At 51.4% G+C, this 20,735-nt stretch overlaps 1 protein-coding gene across 1 annotated transcript in view; it reads right to left on the bottom strand.

Moving 5' to 3' along the window:
• Positions 1–20,414, bottom strand: part of SDE2 (spliceosome associated SDE2) — a 33,420-nt gene extending 13,006 nt beyond the window's left edge. Inside the window, exons 1-6 of the mRNA XM_075339068.1 lie at positions 20,257–20,414; positions 7,420–7,537; positions 5,795–5,906; positions 5,148–5,317; positions 4,136–4,247; positions 2,628–3,009 (exon numbers count right to left, since the gene is read on the bottom strand). Of these exons, the coding sequence (XP_075195183.1) occupies positions 2,628–3,009; positions 4,136–4,247; positions 5,148–5,317; positions 5,795–5,906; positions 7,420–7,537; positions 20,257–20,364 (1,002 nt within the window). The 5' untranslated portion in view covers positions 20,365–20,414. The remainder of the gene's footprint in view (positions 1–2,627; positions 3,010–4,135; positions 4,248–5,147; positions 5,318–5,794; positions 5,907–7,419; positions 7,538–20,256) is intronic.
• Between the last annotated feature and the right edge of the window lie 321 nt (positions 20,415–20,735).

Here is a 20,735-nt window from a genome sequence, read left to right as displayed (position 1 = left end):
CAAAAGACGCGCCGATAGCTTCATAGATGGATTTCAACCAGAGCTCCATCTGTCTGTCAGTGGCATCCTTGAGTGAAGCTCCATCTTCCACTGCAACTATGGATCTAGCCGCCAGTCTGGATTGGAGGATCCACCTTGGGACACTGAGTCCAGCCCTTGACCACGTCAGGGGGGAAAGGGTAACGTGTATCCTTAAGGCGCTTGGAAAAACGCTTATCTGGACAAGCTCGGTGTTTCTGGACTGCCTCTCTGAAGTCAGAGTGGTCCAGAAACATACTCGTTGTACGCTTAGGAAACCTGAAACGGAATTTCTCCTGCTGAGAAGCTGACTCCTCCACTGGAGGAGCCGAGGGAGAAATATCCAACATTTGATTGATGGACGCAATAAGATCATTCACTATGGCGTCCCCATCAGGAGTATCAAGGTTGAGAGCGGCTTCAGGATCAGAATCCTGATCAGCTAGCTCCGCTTCATCATACAGAGAGTCCTCTCGCTGAGACCCTGAACAATGTGATGATGTCGAGGGGATTTCATAGCGAGCTCGCTTAGTCGGTCTGGGACTGCGTTCCATGTCAGAGACCTCACCCTAGGATCTATGAGACACCCCGGGAGAACATTGTTGTTCCAACTGAGGGGGACCAGGGAGCAATGATAACACAGTGTCCCTGGCTTGAGATGCCGGCCTGGACTGCAAGGCTTCTAATATCATAGCCATAGTCTCAGAAAGTCTCTCAGTAAAAACTGCAAACTCCGTCCCTGTCACCTGGACAGTGTTAACAGGTGGTTCTCCCTGGGCCACACTTAGCAGAGGCTCCGGCTGAGTAAGTGCCACAGGGGCCGAGCATTGCACACAATGAGGGTCAGTGGAACCTGCCGGCAGTATAGCCGTACATGCTGCACAGGCAGCATAGTAAGTCTGTGCTTTGGCACCCTTGCTATTTGTGGACGACATGCTGTTGTCTCCTCTGAGCAATACAGGAGGGGATATAGCCAAAAACAACCGTGCACCATACAGTGTAAAGTATAGCCTATAATCATATAATCTATAAGTACACTTCTGCACCAGTGGGGCCAGCACCTAGGTGCTGCTTACCGCCCGCGCAATGCGGTTGTGTGGTCACCAGAAATCCTGCCTGGGTCTCCCTGAGCTTGTCTCTCCTCTCCAGCGTTAGCAGAGCTGACAGGAATGGCTGCCGGCGTCCTGAGGAGAGGAGGGAGCCGTGGGCGTGCCCTAGAAAGTGCGGGAACTGGTGCCCCACTGTGCACAGTGAGGGGGGTGGAGTATGCAAAGCATGCTCCAGCCTCAGTTGCTGACGTCCTTTACAGCGTCCCGCCCTTCCCCTGACTGGCAGGCCTGGGGGCGGGAAAATAATGAGACTAGGCCGCAAAAGCCGGGGACTAAAGTTATAAGCGCGGCCGCCGTATAAGCGCGGTCGGCGCGGAAGTCCCCGGCGCACTAACAGTCCCAGCCGCGCTGCAGTGATAACAATGGCAGCGGCGGTCAGCGCGGCAGTCCCCATACACTAACACAATCAGCGACGCTGCAGTGTGTAAAGGCACAAACGCAGTCAGCGCCGTGGTCCCCGGTGCACTAGCACACCCAGCAATGCTGGAGTGTTGCTGTGCGCGGTCCCCACGGGGACACAGAGTACCTCAAAGTAGCAGGGCCATGTCCCTGAACGATACTCGGCTCCTATCCAGCAGAGTCCTCAGGAGCTGTGGATGGAGCACGGTCTCATGTGCCTGGAGACCGATGGGATCCCACTTCACCCAGAGCCCTAAGGGGGATGGGGAAGGAAAACAGCATGTGGGCTCCAGCCTCCGTACCCGCAATGGATACCTCAACCTTAACAACACCGCCGACAAGAGTGGGGTGAGAAGGGAGCATGCTGGGGGCCCTAGTATGGGCCCTCTTTTCTTCCATCCGACATAGTCAGCAGCTGCTGCTGACTAAGCTGTGGAGCTATGCGTGGATGTCTGACCTCCTTCGCACAAAGCATAAAAACTGAGGAGTCCGTGGCAGCACGGGGGGTGTATAGGCTGAAGGGGAGGGGCTTTACACTTTTAGTGTAATACTTTGTGTGGCCTCCGGAGGCATAGCTATACACCCCAATTGTCTGGGTCTCCCAATGGAGCGCCAAAGAAAAAAAAAAAAAAAAAAGCAATTTTTGGCTTTTTTTTTTTTTTTAAAGTATTCGCCATACGGAATAAGCAAAGTGACATTTTTATGGCGATACCAATTACGTCTAAGTTTCTTTATTTTTGTTTTAACACAAAAGCTGCGTTTCTAGTGCCGAAACAAGTTTCCGTGATGTGTGCCCTTTTTATGCGTATTCCTTTTTTAATATTTTTACTTTGATCACTGATGTCATGTGCTTCTGTACACATCTACACGTTTAACCTTTTAAATAACGCTGTCGCAATTGATAGCGGTATTTAAAAGGTGTTCTTCGGTTTGTATAGGACAGCTGATCGCAGTGGAATTTTCATCCGTGCGGCGGTGCTATTTACTTATTCCTCAGTGCCGTTAAAAAGCGGTGTTGAGGAATAAGGCCCCTGAACTACCACAGTCATTGGCGGTCGTTAAGGGATTAATAGAAAAAAAAAACGCATAACTGTTGCTTACCCCATTGGGAGTTTCTTGATCTGCGTGGACAGTCACAGGTGAGTTTTCTGGTTCTGGGTCGACCCTTGGCGGCTCCACATCCTTAGCCTCCTGTATGGAGACGTTTGTTTGTTCGTCTTCAGCACCGGTCTCAGTCTCTGTAATACTGGGGGAGCCTTGTGCCCGCCCCTCAGGGTCGCACACTGCCCGCCCCTCAGGGTCCGCCTCGGATCTTCCCACTCTGCTGCATTCTGCGCTGTGTTCGGAAGCTGCGTCAGAGGACGGACATTGTGCGGGTCCATCAGAATCACCGTCAGAGCTGCTACATGATGCAGACGTACAGGGGGACTCCGAATCGCTCTCACTCCCGCTGTCAGACGCTTCTAGACCCTCCAATCCCGTCCTGTGAAAGAACACAATTATTAGAGGAACCAGAATCCTTTTAACATTTGTCTATACTTTTACATTTAATGTGTACCTGTTTCAGGTGACTAAATAGGAATAGCTCTATTTCTACTCATTACATGGCTTGTATACAGACTATATATCCTTAATTCTCAGTTGTCTCTGAGCTGGTGGGTGGAGATGTCTCCCATACACAGCCCACACAGACATGGGGGATTGCTGCTCTCCAGTCTCTATGTAGCACATGTTCAGCAGCAAAAGCATGGAGGACAGTATACAGCAATACTAAGCGGTGTAGCTGTGAATCCAGCACTAGAGTGGGATAAACACATAGTGGAAAGCAGCAGCCCAGTGTGAGTCTGTATCCCCCTGCCCCTCAGCATAGGCTTCACTGATCTCAGTGCACTTGCAGCACATCTTTATATTCCCCCTGCCCCTCAGCATAGACCTCACTGATCTCAGTGCACTTGCAGCACATCTTTATATTCCCCCTGCCCCTCAGCATAGACCTCACTGATCTCAGTGCACTTGCAGCACATCTTTATATTAGCAGTGATATGATATCTTACAAAGTCTTTTTTTCTAAATATGTTCTTGCAATTTGTCTACATGGCAGCGTAATCCATCAATGCTGAGGCATCTCCGATTAGTACGATACATTACTGGAGGTCTTCGTGAGGTCCACCATAGTAACGCCATCCCTCCTGATCACCATTTCACCAAGGTTTCCGCTTTTGTATATTTTGGCGATGATGCTCTATTTCAGCACATAAAAGGTCAACCAACCGCCAAGGGTCAAAGTTTTCTACAATCTCGGTAGTTGTGTCGGGAACAGAATTAGTTATTCAGCCCCGTTCCTGATTTTACAGATGCGCCGACTACCCCTGTATGGTGATCACGACAAAAATGTACATCAAAGCGGTGCAACAAGAAGCCGCCCCAATGCACATTTGTGTCAGAAGAATAGAAGAAGGCATGTGACCAAGATCGGTGCAGGGCATGTACTGGCTGCGACGTAAAGGTGCAGAATGGTACGTGCAGGCTCAGCCACATATCCTGCACGACGTGTGCACCCCGCACACCTACAACAGATGAGCCCCATTATTACCACAGACCCTGCGTACCACAAGCATTTCTTTTTCCCAGATTCCTTTTTGCTGCTCTTTGTTTCTTTCTTGCGTTTTCGAGTGTCACTTGAATCTGCAGAAACCGCTGAACTGGAGGAAGCCTGCAGTCCTGTGCAAGAAAAGGGATACGTCAGCGAGGAACGGGCCTAAAGAGACAAGGTAAGAGAGCGACGGAGGCCCACAGACACCGGAAACACAGAGGATTGCACCACTCATAATCTGGCATCATACACCGTTCCTCCCGAACACACACACACACACACACACACACACACACACACACACACACACACACGTCTGCCACTCCTTCTCCCGACCTCCCCTGTACACACAAGTCTGCCGCTCCCTCTCCCGACCTCCCCTGTACACACACGTCTGCCGCTCCCTCTCCCAACCTCCCCTATACACACACGTCTGCCGCTCCCTCTCCCGATCTCCCCTATACACACACGTCTGCCGCTCCCCCTCCCGATCTCCCCTATACACACACGTCTGCCGCTCCCTCTCCCGACCTCCCCTATACACACACGTCTGCCGCTCCCTCTCCCGGCCTCCCCTATACACACAAACACACGTCTGCCGCTCCCCTTCCCGGCTTCCCCTATACACACACGTCTGCAGCTCTCCCTCCCGATCTCCCCTATACACACACGTCTGCCGCTCCCCCTCCCGATCTCCCCTATACACACACGTCTGCCGCTCCCCCTCCCGGCCTCCCCTATACACACACGTCTGCCGCTCCCTCTCCCGATCTCCCCTATACACACACGTCTGCCGCTCCCTCTCCCGATCTCCCCTATACACACACGTCTGCCGCTCCCCCTCCCGATCTCCCCTATACACACACAAGTCTGCCGCTCCTCCTCCCAACCTTCCCTATACACACACGTCTGCCGCTCCCTCTCCCGACCTCCCCTATACACACACAAGTCTGCCGCTCCTCCTCCTCCCGTCCTCTATACATTTTTCTGCCTCAGTAATTATCCTCTATATAATGAGACAAGTCCACCTTTAATAACGGAGTCCTCCAGCCTCTCTGACATGTCGCTGCACTGCTGATGATACTCTGGGTCGGTGAAGTAATGTTTCGGCTCGGCTAGTTTGCGTTTCAGTCTCTCCAGGCGCCGCTGCTCCTTCTCGGCTTCTCGCTCGGCTTGTTTCTTTATCCATTCTGCCATGCTAAAAACAACAAAAAACAATCATCAGCAGCAGACTCTCCTGACTTAGTAAAAACCATTCACCAGCGCATAAGTGATAACAATTGTGAGAGGGGTCAGGCGGACAAATAACGCAACCACCGCCAGCTTTCAGTCCACAAGGACAGATCATCATGTCTATTCCTTACAAGACTCACGGACGACCGGGACCTTTATGGCCATAAATAGGGTCTGATGTGAAGATGCGTAACTTTTCCACGCACAGCACTGATAATGATATTTTCTGACTCCTCTATAAAGGTTTGAACCCCACGGCCGCTTTCTTCCAGGCGCTGCCCCACGCTCGCCTGCAGGCCGTCTGTGGTACTGCAGCTCAGCCAGAATCACTAAGCGCAGCCGCAATACCAGACAATAGGAGAAGAAAGCAGACCTTTTTTTTTTTGCAATGGGTGAAAGGTGGTATCACTCCCCCCATAATACCCTTAAAGTCTTCTCTTACGCCTTCTCGTGGTTGACGTCTCTGAGCCTCCGGCCGCTCAGGTCACGGCAGGCCTCCCTGTTTGTCGTCTTCTCGATCTGTGCACCGAGCGCACGAAGCATGGAGCCGAATCCTGTGAAGACACAAAAGTGCAAGGATTGAGGCATTACTTGTGTTTCTGGACACTTAAAGGGGTTGTCCTCATTGTTTATGAAGTGCCAGGGAATAAGTACAGCGCTCTTCCATCTCTGGCAGCGCTGCAGACAATCAATGATCGGCGGTGTGCACCCCCGGCCATCGCTCCCATTCATGGCACCAGTTCAGACCCCCACTAATTATCTAACTATCACATTTAAAAATGATAAATCAGTCGCCTTCAACCCCATCGATCAGCTGGTACCGATTCCACAGGAAGAACACAGTGTACGGAGACCAACAGCTCGGATCCCATCCACTTTAATAGGAGCCGAGCTGCAGTAGCACAGAACGGCCACTACACGGCGCTGTGATACTGCAGCCCTATACATTATACACATCCTGTGGTCCCAGCACTAAGAATTTCTTATTGTTGGGGGGGTGCCGGACCCCTATAATCCCATACCGATAAGTCCTAGAGGGGCTTTAACAAAATTGTCCATCAGTTTGGAAATCCATTACTAACCCATTGATTTCCTGCAGCTCGTGTGATCGGCGGCAGTTCTGTGGTGATGACATCAATTGGTCATTCACGTGACAGCTGCAGTCAATCACTTACCCGCACGTGCTGGACTTGCAGAGATCAGTGAGGACAGTGACTGGTTGCAGCGGTCACTGTAAAATGACAGGTACCACAATAGTAATGCTCATTTCTTCACTTTGCAACATTTCCTACCTTAGGAATCATTTTTGTATCAGGGACTGTGCACACATCGCAGTTGTCGCTTTTTTCTGTTCAGATTTATCACAAAACCTGATGGATTTTCCGGTTCCAGCAAAGTTAATGCGGTTCCTTTACTCTCACGCACACGATATTATTGGTTCCTTGCAAATTTAAATGTGAAGGAGCGGAAAAATGCATGATATTTCATGGTGTGTTTTTTTCCTGCCAACACAACAATTTTTCTACTGCAAACACTGATGGTCTTGGTCTTAGTCTGAAAAAAACTCTTTATACAGGACCGGTCACTTACATTATATTTTGACATAATTATCGATGTTCTCCTGAATCCGGCGATGTTTTTCTTATGTTCCTGCACCTCTCCATTCCTGAGATATGAGCCTTTCTTCCATGTATATAAAATTAGTCTTATTAGCCAAGTGGGTGTGGTCAGAACAAACCCTAACCACACCCACTAGGCAGAGAAACAGACTAGATTTACATACAGAGAAAAAGGGGCTGTATCTCCGGAATAGAGGGGCGCAGGAACAAAAGAAAAACATTTCCGGATTTAGGGGAACAGCGGGATTTATACTGAATAACAAAATACATATTTATGGAGAGTGACAAATTCGACTTTAACACTTAATCTTCAGGTAAGAAGTTAATCCAAGACAAACAAACAATACAGAAAAATTTCTTTAATCCAATGTCTAAAGAAGCCAGACAAGTTCAGTGCTGGATAATCAGACGCTGGATTAAAAGGAACCTGAATATATACTGGACTCACCCCCTTTGCCGCCACATAGCCGCGGTTCAATACTGTACATGAGCCCGCTCCGCAGCGCCTCCTCCGCACCGACACCGCGTCCATTGCACTTCACGTAAAAATCGCTCAGCGGTCCCAGCTGCAAACAGAGATCACAGACTGATCAGAGATACATGGAAGTCAGATATGCGGTCATATAGGGGGAACGCTGCTATTCTAGACAATTGTAATGCAAAAAAAAAAAAAAGAAGGGAGAAGGGAATTTTGTTTACTTACCGTAAATTCCTTTTCTTCTAGCTCCAATTGGGAGACCCAGACAATTGGGTGTATAGCTATTGCCTCTGGAGGCCACACAAAGTATTACACTTAAAAGTGTAAGGCCCCTCCCCTTCTGGCTATACACCCCCAGTGGGATCACTGGCTCACCAGTTTTAGTGCCAAAGCAAGAAGGAGGAAAGCCAATAACTGGTTTAAAGACCAATTCAATCCGAGGAAACATCGGAGAACTGAACCATACCACATGAACAACATGTGTACCCGAAAAAACAGAAAAACCCCGAGAAAACAGGGCGGGTGCTGGGTCTCCCAATTGGAGCTAGAAGAAAAGGAATTTACGGTAAGTAAACAAAATTCCCTTCTTCTTTGTCGCTCCATTGGGAGACCCAGACAATTGGGATGTCCAAAAGCAATCCCTGGGTGGGTAAAAGAATACCTCATGATAGGGCCGTCAAACGGCCCTCTCCTACAGGTGGCCAACCGCCGCCTGAATGACTTATCTACCTAGGCTGGCGTCTGCCGAAGCGTAGGTATGCATCTGATAATGCTTGGTAAAAGTAAGTAGACTCGACCAGGTGGGTGCCTGACACACCTGCTGAGCCGTAGCCTGGTGCCGTAATGCCCAGGATGCACCCACGGCTCTGGTAGAATGGGCCTTCGGCCTTGAGAGAACCAGAAGCCCAGTAGAACTGTAGGTTTCAAGAATTGGTTCCTCGAGCCCCCGAGCAAGGGTGGATCTGGAAGCTTGCGACTGTTTACGCCGACCAGCGACAAGGACAAAGAGTGCATCCGGGTTGCGCAGGAGCGCCATGCGGGAAGTAGAACCTGAGTGCTCTCACCAGAACCAACAGATGCAAATCTTTCTGAAATTGATGGACTGGACGAGGACACAAAGAAGGTGAGGTGATATCCTGATTGATATGAAAATGGGATACCACCTTAGGGAGAAATTCCGGAACCGGACGCAGAACTACCCTGTCCTGGTGAAGGACCAGGAAGGGAGTTTGTATGAGAGCGTTGCTAGCTCGGAAACTCTCCTAAGAGACGAGACCGTTACTAGAAGGCCACTTCCCGTGAAAAACGGGAAGGGAGACATCCTTCAAAGGCTCGAAAGGCGGCATCTGGAGAGCAATTAGAACTTTGTTCAGATCTCAGGGCTCTAACGGCCGCTTGTACGGAGTGCTGAGAAGACAAACTCCCCGTAGGAACGTGCGTACCTGAGGAAGTCGTCGTTTCTGAAAAAATACAGATAGCGCTGAGACTTGTCCCTAAAGGGAACTGAGCGACAACCCATTTTCCTACCTAGATTGCAGGAAGGAAGGAAACATAGACGATGCAACCGGCCAGGGAGAAACACCCTGCGCCGAGCACCGAGATAAGAACATCTTCCACGTCCTGTGGTCAATCTTGGCGGACGTTGGTATGCTAGCCTGTCTCATGGTGGCAACCACGTCCTGAGGTAATCCTGACGACACTAGGTTCCAGGACTCAATGCCACACCATCCGGTTGAGGGCCGTAGAATTCAAATGGAAGAATGGCCCTTGAGACAGCCAGTCTGCTTGATCTAGCGCAGTACTCTGGGCAACAATGCCAGAGGTGGCACCTAAGGTAGCTGGAACTGCGACCAATGCTGAACTAAGGCGTTTGCCGCCAGAGCTCGATGATTGTGAAACCGTGCCATGAAGCTGGCACATTGTTGTTGTGCCGTGACGCCATTAGATCGACGTCCGGCCTCTGTCAGCGGCGCCAGATCTCCTGAAACCCGTCCGGGTGAGGAGACCATACTCTTTCGGCCACACCTCAGCGACTTAGGAAGTCAGCTTCCTAGTTTCCACACTTGGGATGTGAATTGTGGATATGGTGGATGCCGTGTCTTCCACCCACATCAGAACCTGCCGGACTTCCTGGAAGGCTTGCCGGTTGCGCGTTCTTCCTTGGTGGTTGATGTATGCCACCGCTGTGGAGCTGTCCGACTGAAGTCGGATATGCTTGCTTTCCAGCCGCTGTTGGAAGGATTGTAGGGCAAGATACACTGCTCTGTGTTCAAGAACATTGATCTGAAGAGTGGACTCTTGCTGAGTCCACGTACCCTGAGCGCTGTAGTGGAGAAAAACTGCTCCCCACCCTGATAGACTCGCGTCTGTCGTAACTATCGCCCAGGACGGGGATAGGAAGGACCTTCTTTTTGACCAAGAGGTGAGAAGAAGCCACCACCGTAGAGATTCCTTGGCCGCCTGAGAAAGAACGACGACTCTGTTGAGGGACGTCGACTCCTCGTCCCATTGGCGGAGAATGTCCCATTGTAGTGGACGCAGTAAAACTGCGCGAAAGGAACTGCCTCCATTGCTACCATCTTACGTAGGAAGTGCATGAGGCGTCTCAATGTGTGCGACTGGTTCTTAAAGAAGAGCTTGCAGCCCGTAGTGAATGCTGTTTGTCTAGCGGCAGCTTCACTATCGCTGAGAGAGTAAGAAACTCTATGCCTAGATATGTTATCGATAGGGTCGGGGTCGGATCTGACTTTAAAAAGTTGATGATCCACCCAAAACTCTAGAGAGTCTCCAGCGCAACGTTCGGGCAGTGTTGGCATGTTTCCTAAGAGAGTGCCTTGACAAGTAGATCGTCTAAATACGGGACCACAGAGTGACCCTGAGAGTGCAGGACTGTGACTACTGCTGCCCTGACCTTGGCGAAGACCAGTGGGACTGTCGCTAGCCGGAAGGTAGAGCTACGAACAGAGGGTGTTCGTCTCCTATAACGAAGCGTAGAAACGCTAGTGCTCTGGATCAATCGGCACGTGTGGATAAGCATCCTTGATGCCTAATGATGCTAGGAAATATCCTTGGGACCTTGAGGCGATGACATGGCGGAGGGATTCCATCCGGAACCGCCTGGTGTCCACGAGCTTGCTGAGCATTTTTAGATCCAGAACGGGACGGAACGGCCCGTTGTTATAGGTACCGCAAAGAATTTGGGGTAAAAACCGTGACCTTGTTCCTGAAGAGGAACGGGGGTCATCACTCTTTCTGCCTATAGAGTGCACCCTGTTTGCATAAGAGCAGCGGCCCGGCCGGGAGGTGGAGAAATTCTGAAGAATCGAGTTGGAGGACGAGAAGTGAGCTCTATCCTGTACCCGTGAGACAGAATGTCTCACACTCAATGGTCATTGACCTATGGCAGCTAAATATCGCCAAGGCGGGAGAGCCTGCTACCGACCGAGGCCGCAAGTCATGAGGAAGCCGCCTTGGAAGCGGGTTTTCAGACTGTCGCTTTTTTGGGCGAGACTGAGCCCGCTAAGAATCTTAGCTCCTCTGATCCTTTTGAGTCCACATTGGACGAGGAAAAATGGGACCTGCCCGAGCCTCGAAAAGGCCGAAAACCCCGACTGCCTCTTGCTCTGTTGGGGTTTGTTGTGTCCGGGCTGAGGAAAGGATGAATCCTTACCCCTGGACTGTTTGATGGTTACATCCAACGCTCACCAAACAGTCGGTCAGCAGAAAAAGGCAACTGGTTAGGCAACCTTTTTTGGAAGCAGAATCTGCCTTCCATTCACTTAACGAGCAGACCAGGCTCTGCTTAAAAACACGGAGTAGCGGAGGCTACCGCCGCACGGTTCGCAGAGTCCAGGACAACCTGAATCGCGTAAGAAACAAATGCAGACATTTGAGAGGTTAAGGATGCCACCTGCGGCACAGATGTACGTGTAACCGTGTCAATCTGTGTAAGACAAGCTGAAATAGCTTGGAGTGCCCCAAGGGAGAGAATGCCGGAGCCAACGGTGCGCCGACAGCCTCATAGATGGCTTTCGACCAGAGATCCATCTGTCTGTCAGTGGCATCTTTGAGTTTGCAGTTCCATCTCCCACTGCAACTATGGATCTAGCTACAAGCCTGGAGATTGGAGGATGCCGCTCGGGACATTGGGTCCAGTCCTTGACCAAGTCAGGGGACAGGGATAACGTGTATCCTAAGCCGTTTGGAGAAGCGCATATCTGGATAAGCGTGGTGTTCCTGGACTGCCTCTCTGAAGGCAGAGTGGTCCAGAAAAATACGTGAAGCTGACTCCTCCACTGGAGGAGCTGGGTGAGAAATAACCCACATTCTATAGATGGACGCTATAAGATTATTTACTATGGCGTCACAATCAGGTGTATCCAGATTGAGAGCGGTCTCAGGATCAGAATCCTGAGCCGCTACTTCCGCCTCATTACACAGCGAGTCCTTCTGTTAGGACCCTGATGAAACCGAGGCCGCTCATAGCGAGCCCACTTAGGCTGTCTGGGACTGACGTCCGTGCAGAGCCGTGACTCTGGGATGCGTGTGACATTCCCGGAGCTGTTAGTTGTTCACACTGAGGGGGGCCATGGATCAATGATTCAACAGTGCCCATATTGTGAGAGACATGTCCGGACTGCTAGGCTTCTAGTATCATAGCCATAGTCTCAGAAAAACTGTCAGTAAATACTGCAGACACCGTCCTCATCCCCTGGCCATTAGTGCATACAATGGGAGTCTATGTACCTGCCGGCCGTATAGCCGTACATGCTGTACCAGCTGTATAGAAAAACATGTGGTTCTGCACCTTTGTTTTACACAGAGAATATGCTGATAACTCCTCCGCATAATCCAGGAGGGTATATACAACGTGCGACCAAACAGTGCAATGTATATAGTACAAGCATATCTATAAGTGCACTTCTGCACTAGTGGGGTTAGCACCACAGGTGCTGCTTAACGCCTGTTACAGCGATTGTGTGACTATCAGAATGCCAGGGTCTTCCACACTTGTCTCTGTATCGTACAGAAACTGACACTAATGGCTGCCGGTGTCCTTGTAGAGAAGGAAGCCGTGGGCGTGCCTGAGAAAGTGCGGGAATCCGGATTCACAGTGCACACAGTGAGAGGGGTGGAGTATGCAAAACATACTCCAGCTCTCAGCTCTGCTCTATGCAGCGTCACGCCCCTACCCTGACTGTCAGGGCTGTGGGCGGTAACGAAGGGAGACTAGGCCCAGAAGCCGGGGACTCGAGTTAACAGCGCGGCCGCCGTAAAAGCGCGGGCCGCGCTGAAGTCCCCGGCGCACCACAAGTGCCAGCCGCGCCGCAGTTCCAGCGGCCGGCGCGACCGATTCATAGAAGTGGCCAGCGTCCCGCCCCTCTCCTGACTGGCAGGTCTGGGGGCGGGAACGAACGGAAGCAGGCCGCAAAAGCCGGGGACTCTAGTTATCAGCGCGGCCGCCGTAAAAGCGCGGGCCGCGCTGAAGTCCCCGGCGCACCACAAGTGCCAGCCGCGCCGCTGCCAGCGCGACCGATTCCTGGAAGTGGCCAGCGTCCCGCCCCTCTCCTGACTGGCAGGTCTGGGGGCGGGAACGAACGGAAGCAGGCCGCAAAAGCCGGGGACTCTAGTTATCAGCGCGGCCGCCGTAAAAGCGCAGGCCGCGCTGAAGTCCCCGGCGCACTACAAGTGCCAGCCGCGCCGCAGTCCCAGCGGCCGGCGCGACCAATTCCCATAAGTGAGCCTGCTTCAGCAAAGCTGAATGAGGCCATGGCACAGGCGCCGCAGCGCTGATGTCCCCCGGCGCACTACAACACCCAGCATGCTGCGGTGTGAGCGCCAAATGCACGGGGACACAGAGTACCTTGAGGAAGCAGGGCCATGTCCCTGATGTACTCCGCTCCATCCAGCATCTTCTCCAGGGGCTGTAGATGGAGCACGGTCTCAGTGCCTGGAGACCGGTAAATCCCACTTCACCCAGAGCCCTGTAAAAAGGGATGGGGAAGGAATCAGCATGTGGGCTCCTGCCGCCGTACCCGCAATGGGTACCTCAACCTTACAAACACCTCCGACATACAGTGGGGTGAGAAGGGAGCATGCTGGGGACACTATATGTGTCCTCTTTTCTTCCATCCGACATAGTCAGCAGCTGCTGCTGACTAAAAAGTGGAGCTATGCGTGGATGTGTTGCCTCCTTCGCACAAAGCACAAAACTGGTGAGCCAGTGATCCCACTGGGGGTGTATAGCCAGAAGGGGAGGGGCCTTACACTTTTAAGTGTAATACTTTGTGTGGCCTCCAGAGGCAATAGCTATACACCCAATTGTCTGGGTCTCCCAATGGAGCGACAAAGAAATTTTGTTTACTTACCGTAAATTCCTTTTCTTCTAGCTCTAATTGGGAGACCCAGACAATTGGGTGTATAGGCTATGCCTCCGGAGGCCGCACAAAGTATTACACCAAAAGTGTTAAGCCCCTCCCCTTCTGCCTATACACCCCCCGTGCATCACGGGCTCCTCAGTTTTGGTGCAAAAGCAAGAAGGAGGAAAAAAATTATAAACTGGTTTAAAGTAAATTCAATCCGAAGGAATATCGGAGAACTGAAACCATTCAACATGAACAACATGTGTACACAAAAAAACAGGGGCGGGTGCTGGGTCTCCCAATTGGAGCTAGAAGAAAAGGAATTTACGGTAAGTAAACAAAATTCCCTTCTTTGTCGCTCCATTGGGAGACCCAGACAATTGGGACGTCTAAAAGCAGTCCCTGGGTGGGTAAATAATACCTCATAATAGAGCCGTAACGGCTCCGTCCTACAGGTGGGCAACCGCCGCCTGAAGGACTTGCCTACCTAGGCTGGCATCCGCCGAAGCATAGGTATGCACCTGATAGTGTTTCGTGAAAGTGTGCAGGCTCGACCAGGTAGCCACCTGACACACCTGTTGAGCCGTAGCCTGGTGCCTCAAAGCCCAGGACGCACCCACGGCTCTGGTAGAATGGGCCTTCAGCCCTGAGGGAACCGGAAGCCCAGCAGAACGGTAAGCTTCGAGAATTGGTTCCTTGATCCACCGAGCCAGGGTTGATTTGGAAGCCTGTGACCCTTTACGCTGGCCAGCGACAAGGACAAAGAGTGCATCCGAGCGGCGCAGGGGCGCCGTACGAGAAATGTAGAGTCTGAGTGCTCTCACCAGATCTAACAAGTGCAAATCCTTTTCACATTGGTGAATTGGATGAAGGCAAAAAGAGGGTAAGGAGATATCCTGATTGAGATGAAAAGGGGATACCACCTTAGGTAAAAATTCCGGAACCGGGCGCAGAACCACCTTGTCCTGGTGAAACACCAGGAAAGGGGCTTTGCATGACAATGCTGCTAGCTCAGACACTCTCCGAAGTGAAGTGACTGCTACTAGGAAAACCACTTTCTGCGAAAGGCGTGCGAGAGAAATATCCCTCATTGGCTCGAACGGTGGTTTCTGAAGAACCATCAGCACCCTGTTCAGATCCCAGGGTTCCAACGGACGTTTGTAAGGAGGGACTATGTGACAAACCCCCTGCAGGAACGTGCGTACCTGTGGAAGTCTGGCCAAGCGCTTCTGAAAAAAAAAAACACAGAGAGCGCAGAGACTTGTCCCTTAAGGGAGCCTAGCGACAAACCCTTTTCCAATCCGGACTGAAGAAAGGACAGAAAAGTGGGCAAGGCAAATGGCCAGGGAGAAAGACCCTGAGCAGAGCACCACGACAGGAATATCTTCCACGTCCTGTGGTAGATCTTGGCGGACGTTGGTTTCCTAGCCTGTCTCATAGTGGCAATGACCTCTTGAGATAATCCTGAAGACGCTAAGATCCAGGACTCAATGGCCACACAGTCAGGTTGAGGGCCGCAGAATTCAGATGGAAAAACGGCCCTTGAGACAGCAAGTCTGGTCGGTCTGGTAGTGCCCACGGTTGGCCGACCGCGAGATGCCACCGATCCGGGTACCACGACCTCCTCGGCCAGTCTGGAGCGACGAGGATGGCGCGGCGGCAGTCGGTCCTGATCTTGCGTAACACTCTGGGCAACAGTGCCCGCGGAGGAAACACATAAGGGAGTTGAAACTGCGACCAATCCTGAACTAAGGCGTCTGCCGCCAGAGCTCTGTGATCGTGAGAACGTGCCATGAATGCCGTGACCTTGTTGTTGTGCCGGGACGCCATTAGGTCGACGTCCGGCATCCCCCAGCGGCAACAGATCTCCTGAAACACGTCCGGGTAAAGGGACCATTCCCCTGCGTCCATGCCCTGGCGACTGAGAAAATCTGCTTCCCAGTTTTCCACGCCCGGGATGTGAACTGCGGAGATGGTGGAGGCCGTGGCTTCCACCCACATCAAAATCCACCGGACCTCCTGGAAGGCTTGCCGACTGCGTGTTCCTCATTGGTGGTTGATGTAAGCCACCGCTGTGGCGTTGTCCGACTGAATTCGGATCTGCTTGCCTTCCAGCCACTGCTGGAATGCTTTTAGGGCTAGATACACTGCCCTGATCTCCAGAACATTGATCTGAAGTGAGAACTCTTGCCGAGTCCACGTACCCTGAGCCCTGTGGTGGAGAAAAAACTGCTCCCCACCCTGACAGACTCGCGTCCGTCGTGACCACCGCCCAGGATGGGGGTAGGAAGGATTTCCCCTTCGATAATGAAGTGGGATGAAGCCACCACCGAAGGGAAGCTTTGGTTGCCTGAGAGAGGGAGACGTTCCTGTCGAGGGATGTCGGCTTCCTGTCCCATTTGCGTAGGATGTCCCATTGAAGAGGACGCAGGTGAAACTGCGCGAACGGGACTGCCTCCATTGCTGCCACCATCTTCCCCAGGAAGTGCATGAGGCGCCTCAAGGGGTGTGATTGACCTTGAAGGAGAGATTGCACCCCCGTCTGCAGTGAGCGCTGCTTGTTCAGCGGAAGCTTCACTATCGCTGAGAGGGTATGAAAAACTCCATGCCAAGATATGCCAGCGATTGGACCGGTGTCAGATTTGACTTTGGAAAATTGATGATCCACCCGAAACTCTGGAGAGTCTCCAGAGTCGCGGTGAGGCTGTGCTGGCATGCCTCTTGAGAGGGAGCCTTGACCAGCAGATCGTCTAAGTAAGGGATCACCGAGTGACCCTGAGAGTGGAGGACCGCAACTACTGCAGCCATGGCCTTGGTGAAAACCCGTGGGGCTGTCGCCAGGCCGAACGGCAGTGCCACAAACTGCCGGTGTTCGTCTCCTATGGCGAAGCGCAGGAAGCGCTGATGCTCTGGAGCAATCGGTACGTGGAGATAAGCATCTTTGATATCGATCAATGCAAGGAAATCTCCTTGGGACATTGAGGCGATGACGGAGCGGAGGGATTCCATCCGGAACCACCTGGTCTTTACGTGTTTGTTGAGCAGTTTTAGGTCCAGGACAGGACGGAAAGACCCGTCCTTCTTTGGAACCACAAACAGGTTGGAGTAAAAACCGTGACCCTGTTGCTGAACAGGAACAGGGACCACCACTCCTTCTGTCTTCAGAGTGCCCAGCGCCTGCAGAAGAGCATCGGCTCGCTCGGGAGGCGGAGATGTTCTGAAAAATCGAGTCGGAGGACGAGAGCCGAACTCTATCCTGTAACCGTGAGACAGAATGTCTCTGACTTAGACCGCCATGGATCGGAGTTCCTCTGATCCTTCTGAGGCCTTTTGTACGAGGAGAATTGGGACCTGCCCGCACCCCGAAAGGACCGAAACCTCGACTGTCCCCTCCTCTGTTGGGGTAGTTTTGGTTTGGCTTGGGGTAAGGATGTTTCCTTTCCCATGGATTGTTTGATGATTTCATCCAGCCTCTCACCAAACAAACGGTCGCCAGAAAATGGCAAACCGGTTAAGCAGTTTTTTTGGAAGCCGAATCTGCCTTCCATTCCCGTAGCCACAAGGCTCTGCGTATTACCACCGAATTGTCGGCTGCAACCGCCGTAGGCTCGCAGAGTCCAGGACAGCATTAATAGCGTAGGACGCAAATGCCGACGTTTGAGAAGTTATGGACGCCACTTGCGGCGCAGACGTACGTGTGAGTGCGTCAATTTGCGCTTGACCCGCTGCAATAGCTTGGAGTGCCCATACGGCTGCGAATGCTGGAGCAAAAGACGCGCCGATAGCTTGATAGATGGATTTCAACCAGAGCTCCATCTGCCTGTCAGTGGCATCCTTGAGTGAAGCCCCATCTTCAACAGCAACTATGGATCTAGCCGCCAGTCTGGAGATTGGAGGATCCACCTTGGGACACTGAGTCCCGCCCTTGACCACGTCCGGGGGGAAGGGATAACGTGTATCCTTAAGGCGCTTGGGAAAAACGCTTATCTGGACAAACTCGGTGTTTCCGGACTGTCTCTCTGAAGTCGGAGTGATCCAGAAACATACTCGTTGTACGCTTGGGGAACCTGAAACGGAATTTCTCCTGCTGAGAAGCTGACTCCTCCACTGGAGGAGCTGAGGGAGAAATATCCAACATTTCATTGATGGACGCAATAAGATCATTCACTATGGCGTCCCCATCAGGAGTATCAAGGTTGAGAGCGGCCTCAGGATCCGAATCCTGATCAGCTACCTCCGCTTCATCATACAGAGAGTCCCCCTTCTGAGACCCTGAACAATGTGATGAGGTCGAGGGGATTTCCCAGCGAGCTCGCTTAGGCGGTCTGGGGCTGCGGTCCGTGTCAGAGACCTCACCCTGGGATCTATGAGACACCCCGGGGGAACATTGTTGTTCCAACTGAGGGGGACCAGGGGGCAATGATTCCACAGTGCCCATGGTCTGAGATACCGGTCTGAACTGCAAAGCTTCTAGAATCTTAGCCATAGTTTCAGAAAGTCTGTAAGTAAAAACTGCAAACTCCGTCCCTGTCACCTGGACAGTGGTAGCTGGTGGTTCCCCCTGGGCCACCCCTAGCAGAGGCTCCGGCTGAGAAAGTGCCACAGGGGCCGAGCAGTGCACATAATGAGGGTCAGTGGAACCTGCCGGTAGCGAGGTCATACATGCTGCACAGGCAGCATAGTAAGCCTGTGTTTTGGCACCCCTGCCTCTTGTGGGTGACATGCTGTTGTCTCCTCTGAGCAACACAATAGGGTATATAGCCAGAAATCCACCGTGCACCCTACAGTGTAAAGTATAGCCTATAATCATATAATCTATAATTACACTTCAGCACTAGTGGGGCCAGCACCACAGGTGCTGCTTACCGCCCGCTTAAAGCGGTTGTGAGGCCACCAGAGTCCCTGCCTGGGTCCCCCAGAGCTTGTCTCCCCTCTGCAGCGTCAGGGGAGCTGACAGGAATGGCTGCCGGCGTCCTGAGGAGAGGAGGGAGCCGTGGGCGTGACCCAGAAAGTGCGGGAACTGGTGCCCCACTGTGCAGAGTGAGGGGGGTGGAGTATGCAAAGCATGCTCCAGCCCTCAGTGCTGCCGTCCTGTACAGCGTCCCGCCCTTCCCCTGATTGGCAGGGCTGGGGGCGGGAAGAAAACGAGACTAGGCCGCAAAAGCCGGGGACTCGAGTTATCAGCGCGGCCGCCGTATAAGCGCGGTCGGCGCGGAAGTCCCCGGCGCACTAACAGTCCCAGCCGCGCCGCAGTGATAACAATGGCAGCGGCGGTCAGCGCGGCAGTCCCCATACACTAACACACTCAGCGACGCTGCAGTGTGTAATGGCAGAAACGCAGTCAGCGCTGCTGTCCCCGGTGCACTAGCACACCCAGCAATGCTGGAGTGTTGCTGTGCGCGGTCCCCACGGGGACACAGAGTACCTCAAAGTAGCAGGGCCATGTCCCTGAACGATACCCGGCTCCTATCCAGCAGGGTCCTCAGGAGCTGTGGATGGAGCACGGTCTCCTGTGCCTGGACACAGATGAGATCCCACTTCACCCAGAGCCCTAATTGAGGGATGGGGAAGGAAAGCAGCATGTGGGCTCCAGCCTCCGTACCCGCAATGGATACCTCAACCTTAACAACACCGCCGACAAGAGTGGGGTGAGAAGGGAGCATGCTGGGGGCCCTATATGGGCCCACTTTTCTTCCATCCGACATCTTCAGCAGCTGCTGCTGACTAAGCTGTGGAGCTATGCGTGCATGTCTGCCTCCTTCGCACAAAGCATAAAAACTGAGGAGCCCGTGGAAGCACGGGGGGTGTAATAGGCAGAAGGGGAGGGGCTTTACACTTTTAGTGTAATACTTTGTGCGGCCTCCGGAGGCATAGCCTATACACCCAATTGTCTGGGTCTCCCAATGGAGCGACAAAGAAAAAAAATTATATATATTTTTTATTATTGTAAAATGATTTTCAAAAGATTTTAAAACTAAAAATTAATTTTAAAAAATCATTTATATATTTTTAAAAAGTTTATTAAACAAATATATTTTTTTAAATAAATTGATATTTAAAATTATTTTTTTAGCTGTAAATATATTTTTTATTTTAATTATAATTAAATTATAAATATAATATTTATTAGAATTTAATTATAATTAAAATAAAATATATTTTTACAGCTAAAAATAATTTTAAATATCAATTACTTTATTTAAAAAAATACATTTGTTTAATAAACATTTAAAAATATATAAATTATTTTTTAAAATTAATTTTTAGTTTTAAAAGTTTAAATATATATATATATATAAAAACAAATTTTTAAAGCTAAAAAGAAATCATTTTAAAATAAAGAAAAAAAATACAAAAAATAAAAATACTCTATATAATTGCGCCACCTGGTGGCCGCTCAGGGAAGTGCACGATAAGCTGTACAGAATGTCGGCCGGTCACTCACCGAGTCAGTACCGGCCAGCAGGTCCCGCACCACAGCTCCTGCCGGCGCCTCACACACCGACACCCGGCCGCTCACCGCCTCCCTCACCCACACCACAGCCGCAGCCATCTTTCCTTCCGCCTCCCCAGCACCACCTACGTCAAGAAAAATCAACAGCGGGGCGGAGCCTCGGCGAGGAGCTGACGTTAAACGTGTTGACGTCATGCCGAGGGCAAAGAAACGACCGCCATCTTTGATAAGGGAATTCGGTCCGAACTCCTCCTGAAATACAACATGAGAGAATATTCTAGAAAATAACTGCGCAGAGGGACGGAGAACGACAAAACTCGACCCCAGCAATGTATTTGTAGTAAAAAGCGCTACATTTATGGGCATTTTGTATAATTCAGCTTCGAGTTTAATTTTCGCCTCACTGGCGCATTTTAATTTGCTCCACAGTTTTGCCGCGATGAGAAGAAGCAATCTGTGGCGTATTTGTT

Source organism: Anomaloglossus baeobatrachus, chromosome 3, assembly GCF_048569485.1.
Source record: "Anomaloglossus baeobatrachus isolate aAnoBae1 chromosome 3, aAnoBae1.hap1, whole genome shotgun sequence".
In the NCBI taxonomy this organism is placed as follows: Eukaryota; Metazoa; Chordata; class Amphibia; order Anura; family Aromobatidae; genus Anomaloglossus; species Anomaloglossus baeobatrachus.
The sequence above is the reverse complement of the archived record's forward strand: the minus strand, read 5'-3'. Positions and strand labels throughout refer to the sequence as shown.